A 19,901-nucleotide genomic window follows, 5' to 3' on the forward strand; every position below is an offset into this window, starting at 1 on the left:
AAGTCCTGAGAGATACACAGCTTAACGCCGAAACAAATGACGAAAGCAGTGAAACAAAACTCCCGAAAGATCCACTGAGCCACATATTGGATTTCTCGAAGTCCTTGATGGAACGAGTGAACAGCAGGAAGAGGAAAAAGAGAAACGAGAGAGAGGACGAAAGGGCGGAAGAAGTCGTAGAGCCCGCGGACCCAATGAGGTTACATACCGTGGTTCCTTTACCCGAGGACGAAATTCTTGCCAACAGACTGCGCAGTGACGAAATTTGCAAACTGCCACGGTTTCAAAATTACAGTCCGGGAGAAAAATCAAATGTAAGCTCTTTCTTTTGTTTTTTTCTTTATGACCACCATTTTCTTTATAATCAGCAGGGAAGAAACTACAGGGAGTACAGACGTAAACCTAATGGTCGTTTGTTTGCTTCCTGTAATCTTCAGGTTCCTTGCAATGGTGATGTAGTGACGAGGGGGCAAAAAATTGAGTCCATCATGTCCATGGCACTTTGCCCCACATTAATGACGGATAGATAAAAAGGACTGTTACTTGAATGAATGTGAACATGCGTTCCAAGCTTTACAGCACAGGGGCAAAATAGATGAATGAAAAATTGGCACCACGAATACCAAAACTCATCCGACTGTGACATCACAGCAGCTGGCAGCGGGAGAGGTCACATGATTACAAGAACCAATAGGAACAGCCGATGCTTTCACTTCACTGATGTCGTAGTTTGAATGGGTAGTGTGTCCACGGAACTGTACATCACTGAGTACGGCACGTAGAGAAATACTGTGTCGTTCAGTACAATGCGTGCATGATTTACTGAACAAAAGGGCAGTGGTTTCAAAAAGAAATCCCTGCCACCCAGATGCATTTGTTTGAGGTCTCGACAGAGGAACAACGAAATATTCACTGTCACTTACTTAGTTCTGGCTTGCAGATAGCAAGGAAGTGTTTGCACCTTTTGGAAATGTATCTTGGTCATGCCAAGACATGTAGCTCTGATGAAGGTATTTTTCCGTAGAAATATCTGCAGACTGAAAATGAAGCGTTTTGAGATAATGAGTGAAGTGAGATAGTGAGCTTCTTCTGTGTTCCAGCCTCAGAACATCAATTTCCATCGAGATAATGAGGTTCTATCGCGTTTTTGCCAGCCATATGAAAGCTGAAAATGAGATTTTGTGCCAAGCTTAGCCGTCACAAAATATACATTGCAGGAGGTGTGGAAACAAAGTTTGTCTCTCGACAGCCTGTACTCAAATAATGAATTACTGCTTCTTTCTAGATTTTGTACCTCAAGAATTTACATCCCAAAACAGATGTTAGAGAACTGATGGCTCTATTTCTACGTTTCGATGAAGACGACGCAGTCGTAAAATATCGTCTGCTTTCCGGGCGCCTCAGAGGACAAGCATTTGTCACGTTTCCTAGTAAGTATAAAACTTTTTTCTCTCTTCTTAACAGACTTTGGAAATACCTACAAGGAAGTGTGCTGATAGTTGAAGCATACTTATCAAATGGTGCTTATTGCTCTTCAGAATATTAGGATTTTAGGCTACTTTTTTTTCTTTATTTTTTTTATTTTTTGCAGATATTTGAATGAAAAATGAAGTACTTGGGGAATCAGATACAGATGTACTGTTTGTATATTGTTTCAGGTGCTGAATCTGCAGAGAAGGCTTTAATGTTATGCAATGGATATCTCCTCAGAGGGAAACCTGTTATAATAGAATATGGAAAGAAGCAGAATTAAATTAATGATGCAAACCTTACTAATTCTTTCGTTTCCAAAGATTTAATGCATTATACCACATTATGAGCATTTACACCAGTCCACACTTCAGCATCGATATTTACAGATGAGGGCTTATCTCAACTACGATTCCTTCAGCTGCGATTTAACGCGTTCTGTCCAATCGTAGGGTTTCCACCATTCAGCAAATTGGAGAACTTTTTTCCTCTGATCGTCAAACTTCTCAGGCTGCATTTTCTTCCACAGTCGTGGCTCCAGGTCGAGCATCCCACCAATAATCTCCTGAGAAAAATTAAAATAGCTTTTTTTCTGCCATGCATTGCGAGAGAAAAAAAACTAGCATTCTTGCATAACAACATGATCATATAAAGCAGCACAATTTATTGAAATTATTTATTATTCGCAGAATATTCTACATGTCACAAAATTATGCGAAGATTTCAGTGGATCGCGACATTTACGTGGGTTAAACCCGATGGGTCGTAACTGCAATGCCTGTCGGTTAGCGATCTGGGGAGAACGTTGCCGGTACTTTTTTTTTTCCCTTGGTCTTTCCTGTCTGCGGATACCCACGGATTTGTAAATCCCACTTAACGGAAACGTTAATTTTCCACAGCAGAAAGCTAGGGGCTTGAGCCATACCACACAGTGGATGGTTTCAAGATGTTTTCGTAACCACGATGTACAGCAAAAATATTGTGCATGGTCACTCCCCATAGAGTTCTTCATTAATTAAGCAGGTTTCAAGCAATCCTAAAGGTCATCTCTAGAGGAGGAACATCGTTCTCACTTTTCCGAAATACCAAGGAAACTCCTTCTCGTCTTCGATGACGTGCGCAAAGCCAGACTGCAATCCAAAGTCCACAGAAAAGTACGGCAGACCTCTCGGAATCTGCGGGAAAACATCGGTCACCTCGTGCGGGAACGCGTTAGAAAGTCTCGATAGTATTTACCGAGTTCCTCAGTCCTTTCTGCGACAGGTCCACCAGCTTTTTATTCTGAGCCCACTCGGTTTCGGACTCCAGGATGGCTTTCTGCAGTTAACGAACGGACTGGGTCAGCATACCGTGTATAGCACAAACAGTTTTTGATTCCATGTTAGCACTGCCAAGCAACTGTGGTTATTAGCAGCATACAGACATGAATAGATGGTGAGAGGTGTGGGGGACAGGGGATTAGTGTAAGTGAAACCCGCGTATAACGATATTGACGGTAATCGCGAATTCTATCGTTATACGGGATACATCGTTAAACGAGGGATGACATAAATGGCGCGTCCCCGAAAAGTCGCGCGTCACCCCGCGTGTAGCAAAAGAAAAAGAAACAGATGCTAAAAAAAAACCGCGAAGCTGTGTGACATCGCACTGGCTTGGGAAAGCAGCGATCAGAACTCGTGGAGGGTATCAGGGAACATAGCAGGACAACTTCTGGCAACACTACGCGTCACCATTCCGTAAGTCGGCTTCACCTAACGCCTGTGTGCTTTAGGAGAAGCTCGCTTTAGAAATCTGTTGCGCAACTCGCGGGTGGAAAGCATGTGCTAGGCCTTTTGAATCATCTCGCGAATTTGAGCAGCATTGGCCAAATACGGAGACAAACAAGCGTTACCACCTACCTCTTTCACTGACAGTATTGGAAAATGAACAGTCGCCGTCTATTTTCTTGCCTGAATTTTTATTTTTGTTTAATTCTTTTGATGTGAATTTCGGATTATACGAATTTTTTCCGCTACCCCGTGAGATTCGTATCATCGAGATTCTACTGTATCTTATCGCGGCGATTTTCGTCGCGAGGTTACGCGCACGGGACAGCTCCCAACATCGTTATACGAGTACTCGGAACCGCGGTCTCCATCGCTATACGCGGGTCGTTTCCCCATAGAAACAATGTATATTTTGACGGTAAAATCATGAACAATCGTTTTACGAAGGATATCGTTATACGCGATATCGCTATCCGCGGGTTTTACTACATCCAGGGCCAACTTCAGGGGTACTGCCAACGTCAGTCTGGAAAGCCTGCTGGGAAACCCGGGCAACACAGCCGGTGGCAGGATTCAGAACCACGACCTTGGAGCTATCAGCAAGGAGCGGAATGATTTTGTCCACTCTGCCATGCTACCGGTAGCCTCTATTTTATTCTTAATTTGACGTGCAGATGGTTCTTATCACGGGATTTGTTTTAAGGACGGTTGACGTGATGGAGTGCATACAAGCACTGCGAGCTAAAAGAAATGTCTAACTTGGTTATAGTGTCAATATTGCGTATAACAAAATATGTACGTACTAGCATGATTCCTAGTATGAAGATAAATTGTACTAATCTACCGTATAAAAACTTGTTTACTCCTCATGCAACAAACTGCGATATTGAATGCACGTGTAGCAATCTATTCCGGTATTTACTCGAATAATTGCATTTTTTGTTAAAAAAATGTACATTACTATGCAAATAAGTACACTATAATGGCTCAACATACAATGTCGATTTCAATTTCTTCATATTTTTTTAAAATTTACTTATCAACCTATCATTACAAATCAACGTATGAATGTCAATCGGTTTGAGCCCCATGTAACCTGAAAAATTTGCACCATTCCAACGAAAATTAGCTCCACTGCAACCTGTACCTTGAAATACATGGGAGCCAGGGCTCCAACATCTTTCGGAACAGGAATGCACTCCAGAACTGTGTGCGGGTGATGTCTGAACCCCATGGCTGTCTCCATGAAGACTGTGTCCTGTTCCATGTCCTCAAACATCCTGGTCAGGCCTTTTCGGAAAATCTGCGCAGCCGTGCTCCAGTACATAAGACAAGCTCCGGAGCTAGCACATATGTAACCTAATTTTTGCACACAGGTAATAAATAGCAGAGTTCGAGGTAACTCGTCACTGTAACTAAGTTCCTTTTTTCTGTGACTTCTAACTTAACTCGGTACTTTTGTGCCGTGGTAACTTTCAGATGAACTCGTTTCTTTTTCAGGTAACTTTGCCAAAGTAACTTAAGCTAAGTTCCAAGTTACTTTTAATTTGCTTTTCACTCCAGAGCTAGCACATATGTAACCTAATTTTTGCGCACAGGTAATAAATAGCAGAGTTCGAGGTAACTCCTCACTGTAACTAAGTCCCTTTTTTCTGTGACTTCTAACTTAACTCGGTACTTTTGTGCCGTGGTAACTTTCAGATGAACTCGTTTCTTTTTCAGGTAACTTTGCCAAAGTAACTTAAGCTAAGTTCCAAGTTACTTTTAATTTGCATTTCACTCCAGAGCTAGCACACATGTAACCTAATTTTTGCGCACAGGTAATAAATAGCAGAGTTCGAGGTAACTCCTCACTGTAACTAAGTCCCTTTTTTCTGTGACTTCTAACTTAACTCGGTACTTTTGTGCTGTGGTAACTTTCAGATGAACTCGTTTCTTTTTCAGGTAACTTTGCCAAAGTAACTTAAGCTAAGTTCCAAGTTACTTTTAATTTGCTTTTCACTCCAGAGCTAGCACATATGTAACCTAATTTTTGCACACAGGTCATAAATAGCAGAGTTCCAGGTAACTCGTCACTGTAACTAAGTTCCTTTTTTCGGTGACTTCTAACTTAACTCGGTACTTTTGCGCCGTGGTAACTTTCAGATGAACTCGTTTCTTTTTCAGGTAACTTTGCCAAAGTAACTTAAGCTAAGTTCCAAGTTACTTTTAATTTGCTTTTCACTCCAGAGCTAGCACATATGTAACCTAATTTTTGCACACAGGTAATAAATAGCAGAGTTCGAGGTAACTCGTCACTTTAACTAAGTCCCTTTTCTCGGAGACTTCTAACTTAACTCGGTACTTTTGTGCCGTGGTAACTTTCAGAGGAACTCAGTTTCCCAAAGTAACTTAAGCTAAGTTACAAGTTACTTTTAATTTGCTTTTCACTCACGTCCACATAGTTTCTCGCTTTCTTTCCGGTTCCTTCATGGCATTTTTTCCCATAAAACGTGATATTCAATCAATGACACTATTTTATTCAGGAAGTAAGAACCGCTGCCATTCAAATGAAGCTGAACCATTGTGCGCCCACAGGGAGTAAGATGTAAAGCGTTCGAATTGTTGGACATAAAACCAAAAAACGATCTAAGTGTGTTGCATTCCACCACAGGCAACTCAAGCTGTAACTCAACTGCTCATGCACGCTGCACCTGCGTAGTGCTACGTTGTGTCCGAAGTAACTTGGAGGTAACTCGTTCTTTGTTTAAGTAACTCTGTAACTGCGAGTTACATTTCAGGCTGAAGAACTTAGCTATTAACTTAATTACATTTTTCACACGGTAACTTAACTCGTAGCGAGTTCTTTTTGATGGGTAACTTCTCGATCCTATGGTAAATAGTACTCTGCCACCCACCTGCATCTCTAGCCAAACGTCCTCGTCGACCAGCGTTCCTGATGTTACGTGGTGCTGTGGCACGATGAGGCAATGCCCCTCTGTGAGCGACAGGTACGGCGGGAGACACAAATATGTCTGCAACAATGAAGCAGAGTGAACGTTTAGTTCCATAATGCTGTTATCTCATCACCATAAATGAGACTAGCGCCTTACCTTGAGCCCGATTGCTACAATGAGGTGCTTCCTCATTTCGGAGCTCTCCAGACAGTACTTGCACTTCTCCAATGACTTTGTCATCTTCTTATGTTCTGTAAGCAAATTGAGAAGTCAAACAAAGGGAAAGGTGAAGATCTGTTAGGGCTTCAGTTGGCAGGTGCCATTCCGTGAGGAAGCTTCTTTGATAATAGGTCTGGCCCCCTAATGCTGGCTTTATAACCTCCAGGAATGGTGGCACTTTTAATTCTTTTATGCTAGGCAGGTAACAGTGAGGAGGTCCAGACAATGCCAGCAGTCATCAAGCTCATGAGATGAAGCAAACAAAGGTCACTGGGACCTTGTTAATACGTGCTCGCTTAACCGATAGTTCTGCTTAAAATGTAATCGCGTAAAGTCCCAGACTCTACTGCCATTAAACCCAATGCGTTTAGTATGCACTTTCTTGTCACGTACGATCTCGAAAGCAGCCTCTTGGATGGCAGTCTGGGTGGCACTGTACATAATTTTACCTTCACTCTCTGTGCATAGAATATATTTCGCACACAAGGCGTATGCAAGTAACACAACATGCTGTCAAGGTTTCTAGATTGTGCTGGTGTGCCCATCGCCGGCATCATCATTGTCACGTGACTTGGTCCGACTGGCGCAGTTTCAATTTCAGCGCCGTCAGCGCTTCTGGCATTTTCGTTCATTACCACGCATTGTTGTTTGGTATTGTCATGGTCTTGTCCTGGTGTATCCCGGTCTAAATCTGTCTGAACCTGTTCTTGTTGACGGGAAGCCAGCTCGGCGAAACACAAATCGGATTTCTGTCATTCGGCGTTAATAAATGCTTACGACGCCTCAGCCGCAGCCACAACACTTTAGACAAAAACATACGCGCAGTCCAGGAACACTGACAGCTCCGCAAAGTAGGCTTCACCTAACGCTCACAGGCATACAGTGAAGCCGACTCGAAGAATGGTGATGCCTACCAAAAGAATGCTATAGTATGTCTGTCATTTATTTACAGTACTCTTCTGGTTTCATTTTATAGCATGTAAGTTGTCGTATATTTGTCGTCTTCTGGTAGCTATACACTTTTCCTGCTTTCCCATCAAGTATGCTTCAACGAGGTTTTACTGTAATACAGCATTCGCTTGTTGCAGTGCAACTACTTGACCGACATCAGTGTACCTTGATCGACACTTTATTCACAGCTACAATTTTTCACGCTTATTATTCCGTCGCGAATATTAATACTACATTACCAGTACACAAGCAGCAGGCACTCACCAGTGATGGCTCTCATCCTGTCATGAGCATCCTGCCTGGCCGACGAGTCAAACCTCGCTGCTACGTCTGTGGCTGCATCATCAAAGTCCTCTTGACTCGTTGATGCCTTTACCTAGAAAGTTGCGGAGGGTAAAGATGGCGAATTTTTTTGCAAACGCAGGACTTGTGTAAGCCCACCTTTCCAGCAAGACGGGCAAACTCCAGGTTCTGGTCTTCCGCAGTCGTTGCCTTTTCGCGCTGGAACTGTTGAGGAGCCATTAATAATGTCGTGTCACTTCACCCATAATTCTCCGCGAAACACATACCATTTCCTTGAGACTAAAGCGGTTGTCGTCTGCAAAGTAGGAAGTGCGTTCGCCATCTCTGTCGTGCGTGGCAGCCTGAAATATGGAAATGTCGGTGGAAACAAAACAAAAAATTTGCGAGAAATCGCTGTTTGTATCTATTACGCGATAAATTGAAGATACAAAACTGTGAAAGTCAGTATGGAAGAAAATGTTGTGTCTGGCCAATGGGCCACAGCCACCACGAAGAGATCCCAAAAACCTCTGCAAGCATATGTAACGGATTCCTAGTTACTAACCCATTCACCATGCAGAGTAGAACCCAACATTAAAGGAGATATTAACTAAAAATGAAGTCCAAAAAAGGTTCTGCCTAGACGCCATCGCTGCCAGCACGACGGAGAAACTGGCTGTGACGTAAAAGCCAGGCAACCTTGGCCACTAGGGGGCTAGCTTGATGAAACCTCGGAGTGACCAAAGGATGTAAGTGACGTCAGTCCGCTTGCAGGGCGGGTTTTTGCGCATGAACTGCACCCGTGTTGAATGCAATATGACAAAAATCTGATCTTTTTTTAGAATCTCTTCATGGACCCTTTAATGGCCGAAGTGACAACTATTCCCAACAGTCTTCTAGCTAGACTAATATATTCGAATGTGTGCAAACACGGAAAATGATGTCACAAGCGTGATCAGAGAAACTACTCCAGCAAATGAGTACAAAATAAGAGCACACTGAATGTCTCCCCACATAAAGGTGAGATGAGTATTTAAAGAGATGGAAGCATTTAAATAATTTATTTTACTAAAGAACAAGCTTTCAGACAGAATCCATCCTTCCTTCCTCAGGTGCGATACACTGAACACTTGGTAGAGATACTTATGCTAATGTGCATAAGAGAAAGAGGACAAAGAAGGTCGTGAGGAGCAAACAAATTCTTATTAGAGAGGACAGAGGGCTGCGAAAAAAATACAAAAGAAGGCATGGCCCCAGTCCTCTCTAACCTTGCCACCGTCTTTGTCCCCTTTCCCTTATACACATTAGTACGTATAAATAACTCTACCAAGTGTTCAATGTATCACGTCTGACGGAGGACAGACTTCGTCCGAAAGCTTGTTCTTTAGCAAAAATAAACTACTATTTAAATGTTTCAACCTCTTTAAATACTCATCTTATTCACTAGCGAGTGCTAGACTTTTCCCATTTTTGCCTGTTAGTTTCCACGTAAACGTACTACTACAGCCATGTGCTGTACCTTAATTTTCTTCTTCCCAGATCCTTGAATGGGATCCGGCAACGGACGTGCCATCCCTCTGTGGTCTGTTTTGGTCAAGACAACAACTTCCGCCTGCCCCCTCTGTTCTGTCGTGCGCCCTTCAGCGTTGTTTCCAGCGGCTTCCCTCACCGCCCTGGCGCGTTCGATGTCTTCCTTCAATTTCTTGTAGAGTGCAGTGTTGCCAAGTAGCTCCGCTTTGATGAGCTTGGCTCCAAGAGCGTTCATTTCCATGTCAGACAGGAGCTTAGTCGCACCTTGGTTAGTCTCCTCTGCCGGTTTTGGTTGTTCTTCGGCAGTCTGCGCGACAGGAGCAGGATGATCCTTTTTCTGTCGCGCAGGAACCGGAGAAGGTCGTTTTCTGGTGTCTGTGAAAGGTAGCATTTTATTGCATGATCTGTATACCAACCCCACTGCAATCGGGCAGAAATTTTAGAGGGTCTTCCGACACGCTTAGAATCCCTTATCAAAATTTATAACCTTTCTAGTCAAATTAAGCGTTTCTCTCAATGTTCCGAACATGTCTAGAAAATGGAATTTGTAGGAAAATTTTGAATCCATTTGAAGTTTTCTGTGATTTCCTACGCATCTTTTTCGGGTTAAACCCGATTGCGCGCGGTTGTTCCCTCCCGAAACGGTTTCAAAGCAATTCGGGTTGAACCCGATTTCTCCCCTAATTCTAATCATGCACAGTTGAACCTCTGAATAACGAACGTCGATTTAACGAAATCCTCCGTTTAACTAAGAATTTCTGTTGCACGTACGCGTCCGCATAGACGCCAATGTATTTTTGCACTCGATTTAACGAAATACATTCGTTTGGTCACCTCCATTTCACAAAGTCTCTGGGCGACGAAAGCCTTCCGCACGTGTCTTTCTCCTTCACCAAGAAGAAGAAGAGGAGGCGGAGGAAAAACCTTCCCCTCTCCGGTGTCCTCACGCGTGTTTTCGTTGGTTACTTTGGTTGTCACGTGCTGTAGGCACGAGAGTGTAGATATTTGCGTTGCCGACGCCGTTTCGCACCTGTTTTGGGTTTTCGGACAAGAACACACAATGCCACCACTACCGCAGGGGGATCGTGCGTCCTAGACCGACTTCACACAGAATTGTGTCGACATTTATCTTAGAGCCCCATTCGCACGCAGGAGTCTTAGCTGATATCTAGCTGATATTTTAACTGATATCTTCGCTGATGTTTTAACTGATGTTTTAGCTGATGTTTTAACTGATATCTTAGCTGATATTTTAGCTATTTTAACTAATATCTTAGCTGATATCTAGCTGACATTTTAGCTGCTATCTAGCTGATATTTTAGCTATTTTAACTGACATCTTAGCTGACATTTTAGCTGATATTTTAACTAAGATCTTAGCTGATATCTAGGTGATATCTTAGCTGATAGCTTAGTTGATATTTAGCTGATAATGTTTACCATTAGCTGATAATGGTACCGTATGTTTAGCTGATTTGTTACTGCCTCACTTCGTAGTGGTATCAGGCGGCCTATGTCACAACTACCGCAGAGGGGATCGTGCGTCCTGGACCGACTTCACAGAGAACTGTGTCGACATTTATCTTAGAGCCCCATTCGCACGCAGGAGTCTTAGCTGATATCTACCTGATATTTTAACTGATATCTTAGCTGATATCTCAGCTGATGTTTTAGCTGATGTTTTAACTGATATCTAGCTGACATTTTAGCTGATATCTAGCTGATATTTTAACTAAGATCTTAGCTGATATCTAGGTGATATTTTAGCTGATATTTTAGCTGATAGCTTAGTTGATATTTAGCTGATATCTTAGCTGATAATGTTTACCATTAGCTGATAATGCTACCCTATGTTTAGCTGATTTGTTCCTGCCTCACTTCGTAGTGGTATCAGGCGGCCTATGTCACAACTACCGCAGGGGGGACCGTGCGTCCTGGACCGACTTCACAGAGAACTGTGTTGACATTTATCTTAGAGCCTCATTCGCACGCAGGAGTCTTAGCTGATATCTAGCTGATATTTTAACTGATCTTAGCTGATATCTTAGCTGATGTTTTAGCTATTTTAACTGATATCTTAGCTGATATTTTAACTGATACCTTAGCTGACATTTTAGCTGCTATTTTAACTGATACCTTAGCTGACATTTTAGCTGCTATAGCTGACATCTTAGCTGATGTTTTAGCTGATATCTTAGCTGACATTTTAGCTAATATCTTAGCTGACATTTTAGCTAATATCTTAGCTGACATTTTAGCTAATATCTTAGCTGATATTTTAACTGATATCGTAGCTGATATTTTAACTGATATCGTAGCTGATATTTTAACTGATATTTTAGCTGACATTTTAGCTGATATCTAACTGACATTTTAGCTGATACCTAGCTGACATTTTAGCAGATATCTTAGCTGATATTTTAGCTGACAGTTTACCTGATATCTAGCTGACATTTTAGCTGATATCTAGCTGACATTTTAGCTGATATTTTAACTAAGATCTTAACTGATATCTAGCTGATATCTAGGTGATATCTTAGCTGATGTTTTAGTTGATAGCTTAGTTGATATTTAGCTGATAATGTTTACCATTAGCTGATAATGCTACCCTATGTTTAGCTGATTTGTTACTGCCTCACTTCGTAGTGGTATCAGGCGGCCTATGTCACAACTACCGCAGGGGGGATCGTGCGTCCTGGACTGACTTCACAGAGAACTGTGTCGACATTTATCTTAGAGCTCCATTCGCACGCAGGAGTTTTAGCTGATATCTAGCTGGTATCTTAGATATTTTAGCTGATATCTCAGCTGATATTTTAACTAATATTTTAGCTGATATCTTGGCTGACATTTTAGCTGATATCTGAGCTGATATTTTAACTGATATCTTAGCTGATGTTTTAGCTGATATTTTAGCTGATATCTAGCTGACATTTTAGCTGATGTTTTAACTGATATTTTAACTGATATCTTAGCTGATGTTTTAGCTGATATCTTAGCTGACAGTTTAGCTGATATCTTAGCTGATATCTAGCTGATATCTTAGCTGATATCTAGCTGATATCTTAGCTGATATCTAGCTGACATTTTAGCTGATATCTTAGATATTTTAGCTGACATTTTAACAGATATCTTACCTGATATCTAGCTGACATCTTAGCTGATATTTTAGCTGATATTTTAACTGGTATTTTAGCTGATATTTTAACTGGTATTTTAGCTGATATCTTAGCTGACATTTTAGCAGATATCTTAGCTGATATTTTAGCTGATACCTTAGCTGATATATCAGCTGATGTTTTAACTGATATTTTAACTGATATCTTAGCTGATGTTTTAGCTATTTTAACTGATATCCTAGCTGATATTTTAACTGATATCTTAGCTGACATTTTAGCTGATATTTTAACTGATATCTTAGCTGATATTTTAGCTGATATCTTAGCTGATGTTTTAGCGGATATCTTAGCTGATATTTTAGCTGATAACTTAGCTGACATTTTAACTGATATCTTAGCTGACATTTTAGCTGATATCTAGCTGACATTTTAGCTGATATCTAGCTGACATTTTAGCAGATATCTTAGCTGATATTTTAGCTGATATCTTAGCTGATGTCTTAGCTGATATCTTAGCTGATGTCTTAGCTGATATTTTAACTGATATCTTAGCTGATATTTTAACTGATACCTTAGCTGATATTTTAACTGATATCTTAGCTGACATTTTAGCTTATATCTAGCTGACATTTAGCAGATATCTTAGCTGATAGCTTAGTTGATATTTAGCTGATAATGTTTACCATTAGCTGATAATGGTACCGTATGTTTAGCTGATTTGTTACTGCCTCACTTCGTAGTGGTATCAGGCGGCCTATGTCACAACTACCGCAGGGGGGATCGTGCGTCCTGGACCGACTTCACAGAGAACTGTGTCGACATTTATCTTAGAGCCCCATTCGCACGCAGGAGTCTTAGCTGATATCTACCTGATATTTTAACTGATATCTTAGCTGATATCTCAGCCGATGTTTTAGCTGATGTTTTATCTGATATCTTAGCTGATATTTCACCTATTTTAACTGATATCTTAGCTGATATCTAGCTGATATTTTAGCTATTTTAACTGACATCTTAGCTGATATTTTAGCTGACCTTTTAGCTGATATTTTAACTAAGATCTTAGCTGATATCTAGGTGATATCTTAGCTGATATTTTAGCTGATAGCTTAGTTGATATTTAGCTGATATCTTAGCTGATAATGTTTACCATTAGCTGATAATGCTACCCTATGTTTAGCTGATTTGTTACTGCCTCACTTCGTAGTGGTATCAGGCGGCCTATGTCACAACTACCGCAGGGGGATCGTGCGTCCTGGACCGACTTCAGAGAACTGTGTCGACATTTATCTTAGAGCCCCATTCGCACGCAGCAGTTTTAGCTGATATCTAGCTGATATCTTAGATGATATTTTAGGTGATATCTCAGCTGATGTTTTAACTCATATTTTAACTGATATCTTAGCTGATATTTTAGCTGAATACTTAGCTGACATTTTAACTGATATCTTAGCTGATGTTTTAGCTGATATTTTAGCTATTTTAACTGATATCCTAGCTGATATTTTAACCAATATTTTAGCTGATATCTTAGCTGATATCTAGCTGACATTTTAGCTGATGTTTAACTGATATTTTAACTGATATCTTAGCTGATATTTTAGCTGATATCTTAACTGATGTTTTAGCTGATATTTTAACTGGTATTTTAGCTGATAACTTAGCTGATATCTTAGCTGACATTTTAGCAGATATCTAGCTGACATTTTAGCAGATATCTTAGCTGATATCTAGGTGATACCTTAGCTGATATATCAGCTGATGTTTTAACTGATATTTTAACTGATATCTTAGCTGATGTTTTAGCTGATATTTTAGCTATTTTAACTGATATCCTAGCTGATATTTTAACCAATATTTTAGCTGATATCTTAGCTGACATTTTAGCTGATATCTTAGCTGACATTTTAGCTGATATCTTAGCTGATGTTTTAGCTGATGTTTTAGCTGATATTTTAGGTGATGTTTTAGCTGATATTTTAACTCATAACTTAGCTGATATTTTAGCTGGTATCTTAGCTGATGTTTTAGCTGATATTTCAGCTGATATCTTAGCTGACAGTTTAGCTGATATCTAGCTGTCATTTTAGCTGATGTTTAACTGATATTTTAACTGATATCTTAGCTGATGTTTTAGCTGATATCTTAGCTGATATCTTAGCTGACATTTTAGCTGATATCTAGCTGACATTTTAGCAGATATCTTAGCTGATATCTAGGTGATACCTTAGCTGATATATCAGCTGATGTTTTAACTGATATTTTAACTGATATCTTAGCTGATGTTTTAGGTGATATTTTAGCTATTTTAACTGATATCTTAGCTGACATTTTAGCTGATATCTTAGCTGATATCTTAGCTGATATCTTAGCTGATATCTTAGCTGATATCTTAGCTGATGTTTTAGCTGATATCTTAGCTGATATCTTAGCTGATATCTTAGCTGATGTCTTAGCTGATGTCTTAGCTGATGTTTTAACTGATATCCTAGCTGATATTTTAGCAGATATCTTAGCTGACATTTTAGCTGATATTTTAACTGATATCTTAGCTGATATTTTAACTGATATTTTAGCTGATATCTTAGCTGACATTTTAGCTGCTATGTTAGCTGCTATTTTAACTGATATCTTAGCTGACATTTTAGCTGCTATTTTAACTAAGATCTTAGCTGATATTTTAGCTGATATTTGAACTGATATCTCAGCTGATATTTTGGTTGTGCGTTGGCGGTGATGTAAATACCCGTACCATATCCTGTACGATGTCGGACAACAACCTTTGTGCTTCTTCGGGTGTCATGTTTTATCTCAAATAAAAAAAGAGAACAGCTTGTTGACTGCAAAACTGCGACAGCACTACGCTTACGGAGACATTCAAGCCTTCAAGGCAACACGGAGCCCCCTTCACGGCGGCTTCCCCGCATTCTAAAATAAAAGCTTCTCGCTTTGCACTAACAAAAACTGTAGGCAAAAAATTCATAGCGAGATCGTTCCTCGATGCACGACAGACGTGTTTACTTATCAAAATATTTTTTCTGCTCACACTGGACACACAAGTACATGTGAAAGAGTGCATTACAGCAACCTCATTTCGAGAAGTTCGTTCTCCTTACTTCTCCTCCGTGGCGTGTTCCATTTAACGAATATCTCTATTTAACGAAACAAAGAGCCAGCATTTACAAATTCGTTATATAGAGGTTCAACTGTATTACGTATCACATGCATGATTCAGTAGCAATCTGTGCGCACATCTGATGAAAATATTATCTGAGCGCGACAATAAACTATGCGAAGCGCACTTATTGTTGCATCATGTGCTGTTTTGGATAACACCCGATTGTATCAAAAGCACTCAATTTTTCACACCCGAATCCGGGAACGACATTTAACCCGAAAAAGTCGGACCGCCTACATATCTTCGAGAATTTGTGCAGCAAAACTCCAAATTTTATCTTACAAAATTCCGCGGAAAAGCAAAATTATATCGCGAATTGATCACTGAACATGGATTATTGTCCGCGCTCGCAACTGTAATTCAACTGTGACGTAAGACACCGAAGTAAGAGCAAACTATTCACGTTGAATATATCAGTGATGGCCAGTAGTTAACTACATGTAGTTAAACTACTAGTTAAACTACCTGATTGTAGCTTAAAAGTAGTTATCAACTACCTGCAGAAATGTAGTGGCAACTACTAGTTAAACTACTGTTTTGAGTAGTTAACTACAGTAGTTAGGTTACTGCAGGCGCCAACTACTTCCGATTTTGCCGCAAGCTTTACGGCACGATTGCGCTTCCGATTTTTACCTCGAGCTACTTGTTTGATGAGAACGGAGGTGCAGAGCAATTGTGCCGTGCATGTGTACTAGATCTTTGCTTTTATCGCCGCTTGCGATTCATATTTAGTTGTCCGAGAACACTATAGAATGGGATTGGTGTTGATGGACAACGTTAAGTAGTTATAGATGTAGTTGAAATACATTGCGGTAGTTAAAGAAGTAGTTTTAACTACCTCCCCTGAAAAGTAGTTAAAACTACTAGTTAAACTACTCCATTGTGAAGTAGGTAGTAGTTATAGTTAAACTACTGTAGAAGTAGTTAGTGGCCATCATGATGGAATATATAATGTTTTCCGCTATTCATACAGTTCCCCCTTTTACCTTTCGCTTCTTCCTCGTAATATTCCTTCTTCATCCAGCTTGGCTTAGAACTCGATCGGCGCTCCGACCGCCACGACTGGCAACTGGAACCTTCCTCGCTCTCCGATGGTCGTAGCATTCTTGAAAGTTGGCTCCTTGGTTTGTCTTTGAAATTATCCCTCTTTTTATAACGCTCAGAACTGATATCGTCCGAACCCTCACCGTTCCCGTCATCATCCAATGGCTTTCGGAACTTGCTGTCAGATGCTGAACTTTTTCGGTGCGCTGAAAGAAAAACCTCTTGCAACTCCCAGAATGCTTAAGCATCTCGGATCAAATGGAGAGCAAGTGAATGGCGATCACGCTTCAAAGAAGGAGGTCCTAACTCTAATTTGTGAACTGCTCGACACAACTGACCCAACTTGCACCCTAAGTAAAATAAAGTTCGAGAAGTGAACAGGAATGTCTAGCTAAGCTCTACAAAGGCCACCATGGTGCTACAATAAAATTTTGATGGTTTGATAGTACAGTGGTTTAAAAGACAGTTACTTTTTTTTTTTTTTCTTTACAGTTGTCGGTAGAATTTACAAAAATTCCAACTGTTGATCGCAATATTAGTATTTCAGATTTGGAATGAACACTGATATTTAACTCTGCATTGTCCTTCAGTCGTTCAACTCACAGGCATGATAACGTTCCTCTTGAGTGTCCTGCGGAGTCCTTCGTGCGTGTCTGCTATCTCTCCTGTCATAATGTCTTCGGTCCCTGTCACGACCACTGTTGCCAACACCACATCTCTGTTCTGCTTCCCTTATCATGGATTGCAGCTTCTCAAGTGACTGCGAGAATATAAATTATGACTACAGACCCTAGCCTTCTTTCTGCAAAATTTCACGGAACTGGCCACGTCTCTGGGAAACTGCCGTTTCACCCCATATCGTGTTTTTCGCAGAATATTCTATATATTACAGAATTATGTAAGGATTTCGATCAGACTCCGACATTTTCATGGGTTAAACCTGATCAGCTGATACAACCACGATGAAAGAAAATTTAACAAGAGGAATGCCCGGAGAGAAATTGTCAGAGTTGAGTCAAATTTTGTTTGCACACTGAAAAGTTATGAAAGGCTTGAAAAGCATGTGGGACTATAATCAGTAATCTTGGGGGAATGCTGCAACTTTTTTTTTTTTCTGCTCATTTTCTTTTGCCCACGGAATCCTCCGGACTTGTAAATCCCAGTTCGCAGAAACGTTAACTTTCCACCTTATCCACCTTACAAAGCTAGGGGCCTTAATTATGACACTTGAGAAGAACTTACAAAAGGTAAATATCACACATCAGAGCTGGAATCAGAAAACTGATAAGCTAGGGCACCTACCCCATATCTCTGTGCAGCTATCTCTTCAACGGGCCTCCCCTCTTCTTCCGCCTGCTCCTGTATCCGCCTGTACGCTCGTCTGAGCCATTTCAGCCCACCATCTCCAATGTTGGACTGGGTGAGGCCCAGTTCTTTGGGTTGTTCCTCTTGCGGAAGACCAGTTCCACCCTCTTTCCAGTATGGGTTCAATTCTCGTTCGTGCGTTCCCGGCTGCGTGCATGAGACCATATTTTTTTTATTATAAAGTGTGTCTCATTTACTTGTATTATTTTGTTTGTGTGTTACTGAACATATGTAACCTCGCGTGCTAGTTTATATTAATATATTCATTATGCGATGTGTAGTTCTTGTTGTATTATTCGTTCACACCCCCCTCATGTAATGCCCCTCGCGGGCATTTCAGGTATTTGCATAAATAAATAAATAAAAATAAATATGACACAAAGTGGACAACAGGTACTACCAGACAGAACTGTGTTTACTCTACTGCTTCTACTTATTGCCACAGAGTAGAAGTAGTGCTCCCGATTGCTGCTTTTGAGGGCGTAACATATTTCATCGGTAGTTCCTGGCAATGTTCGCACTCAATTAACGGCGCTCGCTAATGGATAAGGCTTTTAATAAGCTCGTTGTCAAATGAAGAAAAACTGCTGATAACTTGGGCAAAAGGATATTACAAATTGATGAAACAATACTGATGACTACATTACGATACGTGACTGCTAACAACGTTTCTTATTTGTGTGAAGTGTTCAGTCTTCCCTTTTTTTAAATTTTGGTGCATGTCCGTTATGATACCCTGCATATATACACTTAAGTATAAATAATACATTACCGTGTCTGTCATTCTGGCAACCCTGCTCACTTCCTCTCGCCTCTTTGCCTTCTTCTCAGCTCTGTAGTCTTTCGTCGTGAAAGTCGGGATGAAAGAGTCTTGCATATCCATCCATTCGTCTCTCTGCATCACACGGAACATTGATCATCATTTATTAACCTGTTAATATAATTAGCTCGAATTTAATTTTGTATTTTCTAATTTAATTAATGTCTCACTTTCTGCATTGGAGGGGGTTTGCTCTCTTCTGTGCTGGCCTTTCCTGCTTCAACCCATTCATCATTGCTCGATGAATCCTAAATTTTAATGCAAACACCACTGAGATGCCAAGCTTGCATTATCAACAGAGTTGCAGCTTTGCATACTTACAGCACTCTCCGAAGTTTCAGCCTTAAGTTTCTTGTGCTTCTTTTTCTCTTTCTTGTGCTATTTAAAATTGTTATAAACATTCCATGTGTATTCCTTTTGTTCAGTGACACAGCACAAGCGACCATGAAATTAGAGAAAGGTACCTTCTTTACTTTGTTCATGTTGTTATCCTCAGTTTTCCTGAAACAATAGTAACAAGAGAGATTTATCAGCTGAAGCACCGCGCCTCCCTCGCAGCTGTCTGTCTCTCACTTCCTCTACAATATACGTGAGAAACTTTAATTTTCTTGTGAAAAGAGACACAGAATCAGCCTACCGATCGTTTTCACGAGTGTTTCTGCTCAAACGACTTTACTGTCAGCTCTCAGCGAATATCTAGTGCAGTGGCTTTCGTGTTGAAAGCACCTTACACTGAATCGCGCTTTAATCGCCTTCGAAAATCGGCGAACTTTCGTTAAATTCGCTGGCCTCCGGGACGAGCGATGGACGGCGCCATCTTTATTTTCGTTTCTTTTAGCGCCATCACATCACCTGCGGGCGTAAATCAACGTAACTTAATGGCAATTACTGTTAAAGCTAGGATTAGTCTGTACGCGTCCATGAAAATTACGTAACTTATATACAAGTGTTTTGTGGAATGTGCGAACACAAAATATGTAGTGCGTCCTCTAGCAGACGACATGTCTAGCACGTGAGCAGACTTAGTTTGTCGAACCTCGAAATGTCAAAACGTAATGTTCCACGAGAAGTATCATCACCAGCGTAAGTTTTTCACCCAGTTTTTCGTCTAGTTGTATATATTGAGCTTTCATTTGTGTCCCACAGCACTTGCGGGCCACAGCCACAGCGCAACCCTGTTCAGAGATTGGCTTCTGTTGCCTTATAATATTATACTGTATC

At 40.7% G+C, this 19,901-nt stretch overlaps 2 protein-coding genes across 3 annotated transcripts in view; one reads left to right on the plus strand and one right to left on the minus strand.

Moving 5' to 3' along the window:
* LOC135394976 (sorting nexin-25-like) overlaps nucleotides 1-19,901 on the plus strand; it is a 115,819-nt gene that overhangs the window by 70,747 nt on the left and 25,171 nt on the right. The window lies entirely within an intron of this gene.
* On the minus strand, nucleotides 1,780-19,500 carry LOC135394977 (CWF19-like protein 2). Of its 2 annotated transcripts, XM_064626114.1 has the most exons (19): nucleotides 19,318-19,500; nucleotides 19,145-19,181; nucleotides 19,002-19,058; nucleotides 18,851-18,928; nucleotides 18,633-18,755; nucleotides 17,798-18,007; nucleotides 17,099-17,255; nucleotides 16,639-16,701; nucleotides 16,438-16,581; nucleotides 9,144-9,529; nucleotides 7,912-7,986; nucleotides 7,784-7,849; nucleotides 7,607-7,718; nucleotides 6,329-6,423; nucleotides 6,134-6,250; nucleotides 4,384-4,539; nucleotides 2,707-2,787; nucleotides 2,544-2,645; nucleotides 1,780-2,035 (listed from the first exon to the last, which is right to left on the minus strand). In XM_064626114.1, exons 2-19 carry the CDS (start codon nucleotides 19,160-19,162, stop codon nucleotides 1,877-1,879), a joined length of 2,199 nt encoding a protein of 732 aa, XP_064482184.1. In that variant the 5' UTR covers nucleotides 19,163-19,181; nucleotides 19,318-19,500; the 3' UTR covers nucleotides 1,780-1,876. The 2 variants fall into 2 exon arrangements, with proteins under 2 accessions (XP_064482184.1, XP_064482183.1); XM_064626113.1 differs by having other exon boundaries at nucleotides 16,438-16,701.

Source organism: Ornithodoros turicata, chromosome 5 (genome assembly GCF_037126465.1).
Source record: "Ornithodoros turicata isolate Travis chromosome 5, ASM3712646v1, whole genome shotgun sequence".
Classification (NCBI taxonomy): Eukaryota; Metazoa; Arthropoda; class Arachnida; order Ixodida; family Argasidae; genus Ornithodoros; species Ornithodoros turicata.

Coding starts and splice junctions, on each gene's coding strand:
- LOC135394977 (XM_064626113.1), bottom strand. Junction 18,929..19,001: donor CTGAAACTTCGGAGAGTGCT/GTAAGTATGCAA, acceptor ATTAAAATTTAG/GATTCATCGAGCAATGATGA. Junction 18,756..18,850: donor AACCCCCTCCAATGCAGAAA/GTGAGACATTAA, acceptor CGTGTGATGCAG/AGAGACGAATGGATGGATAT.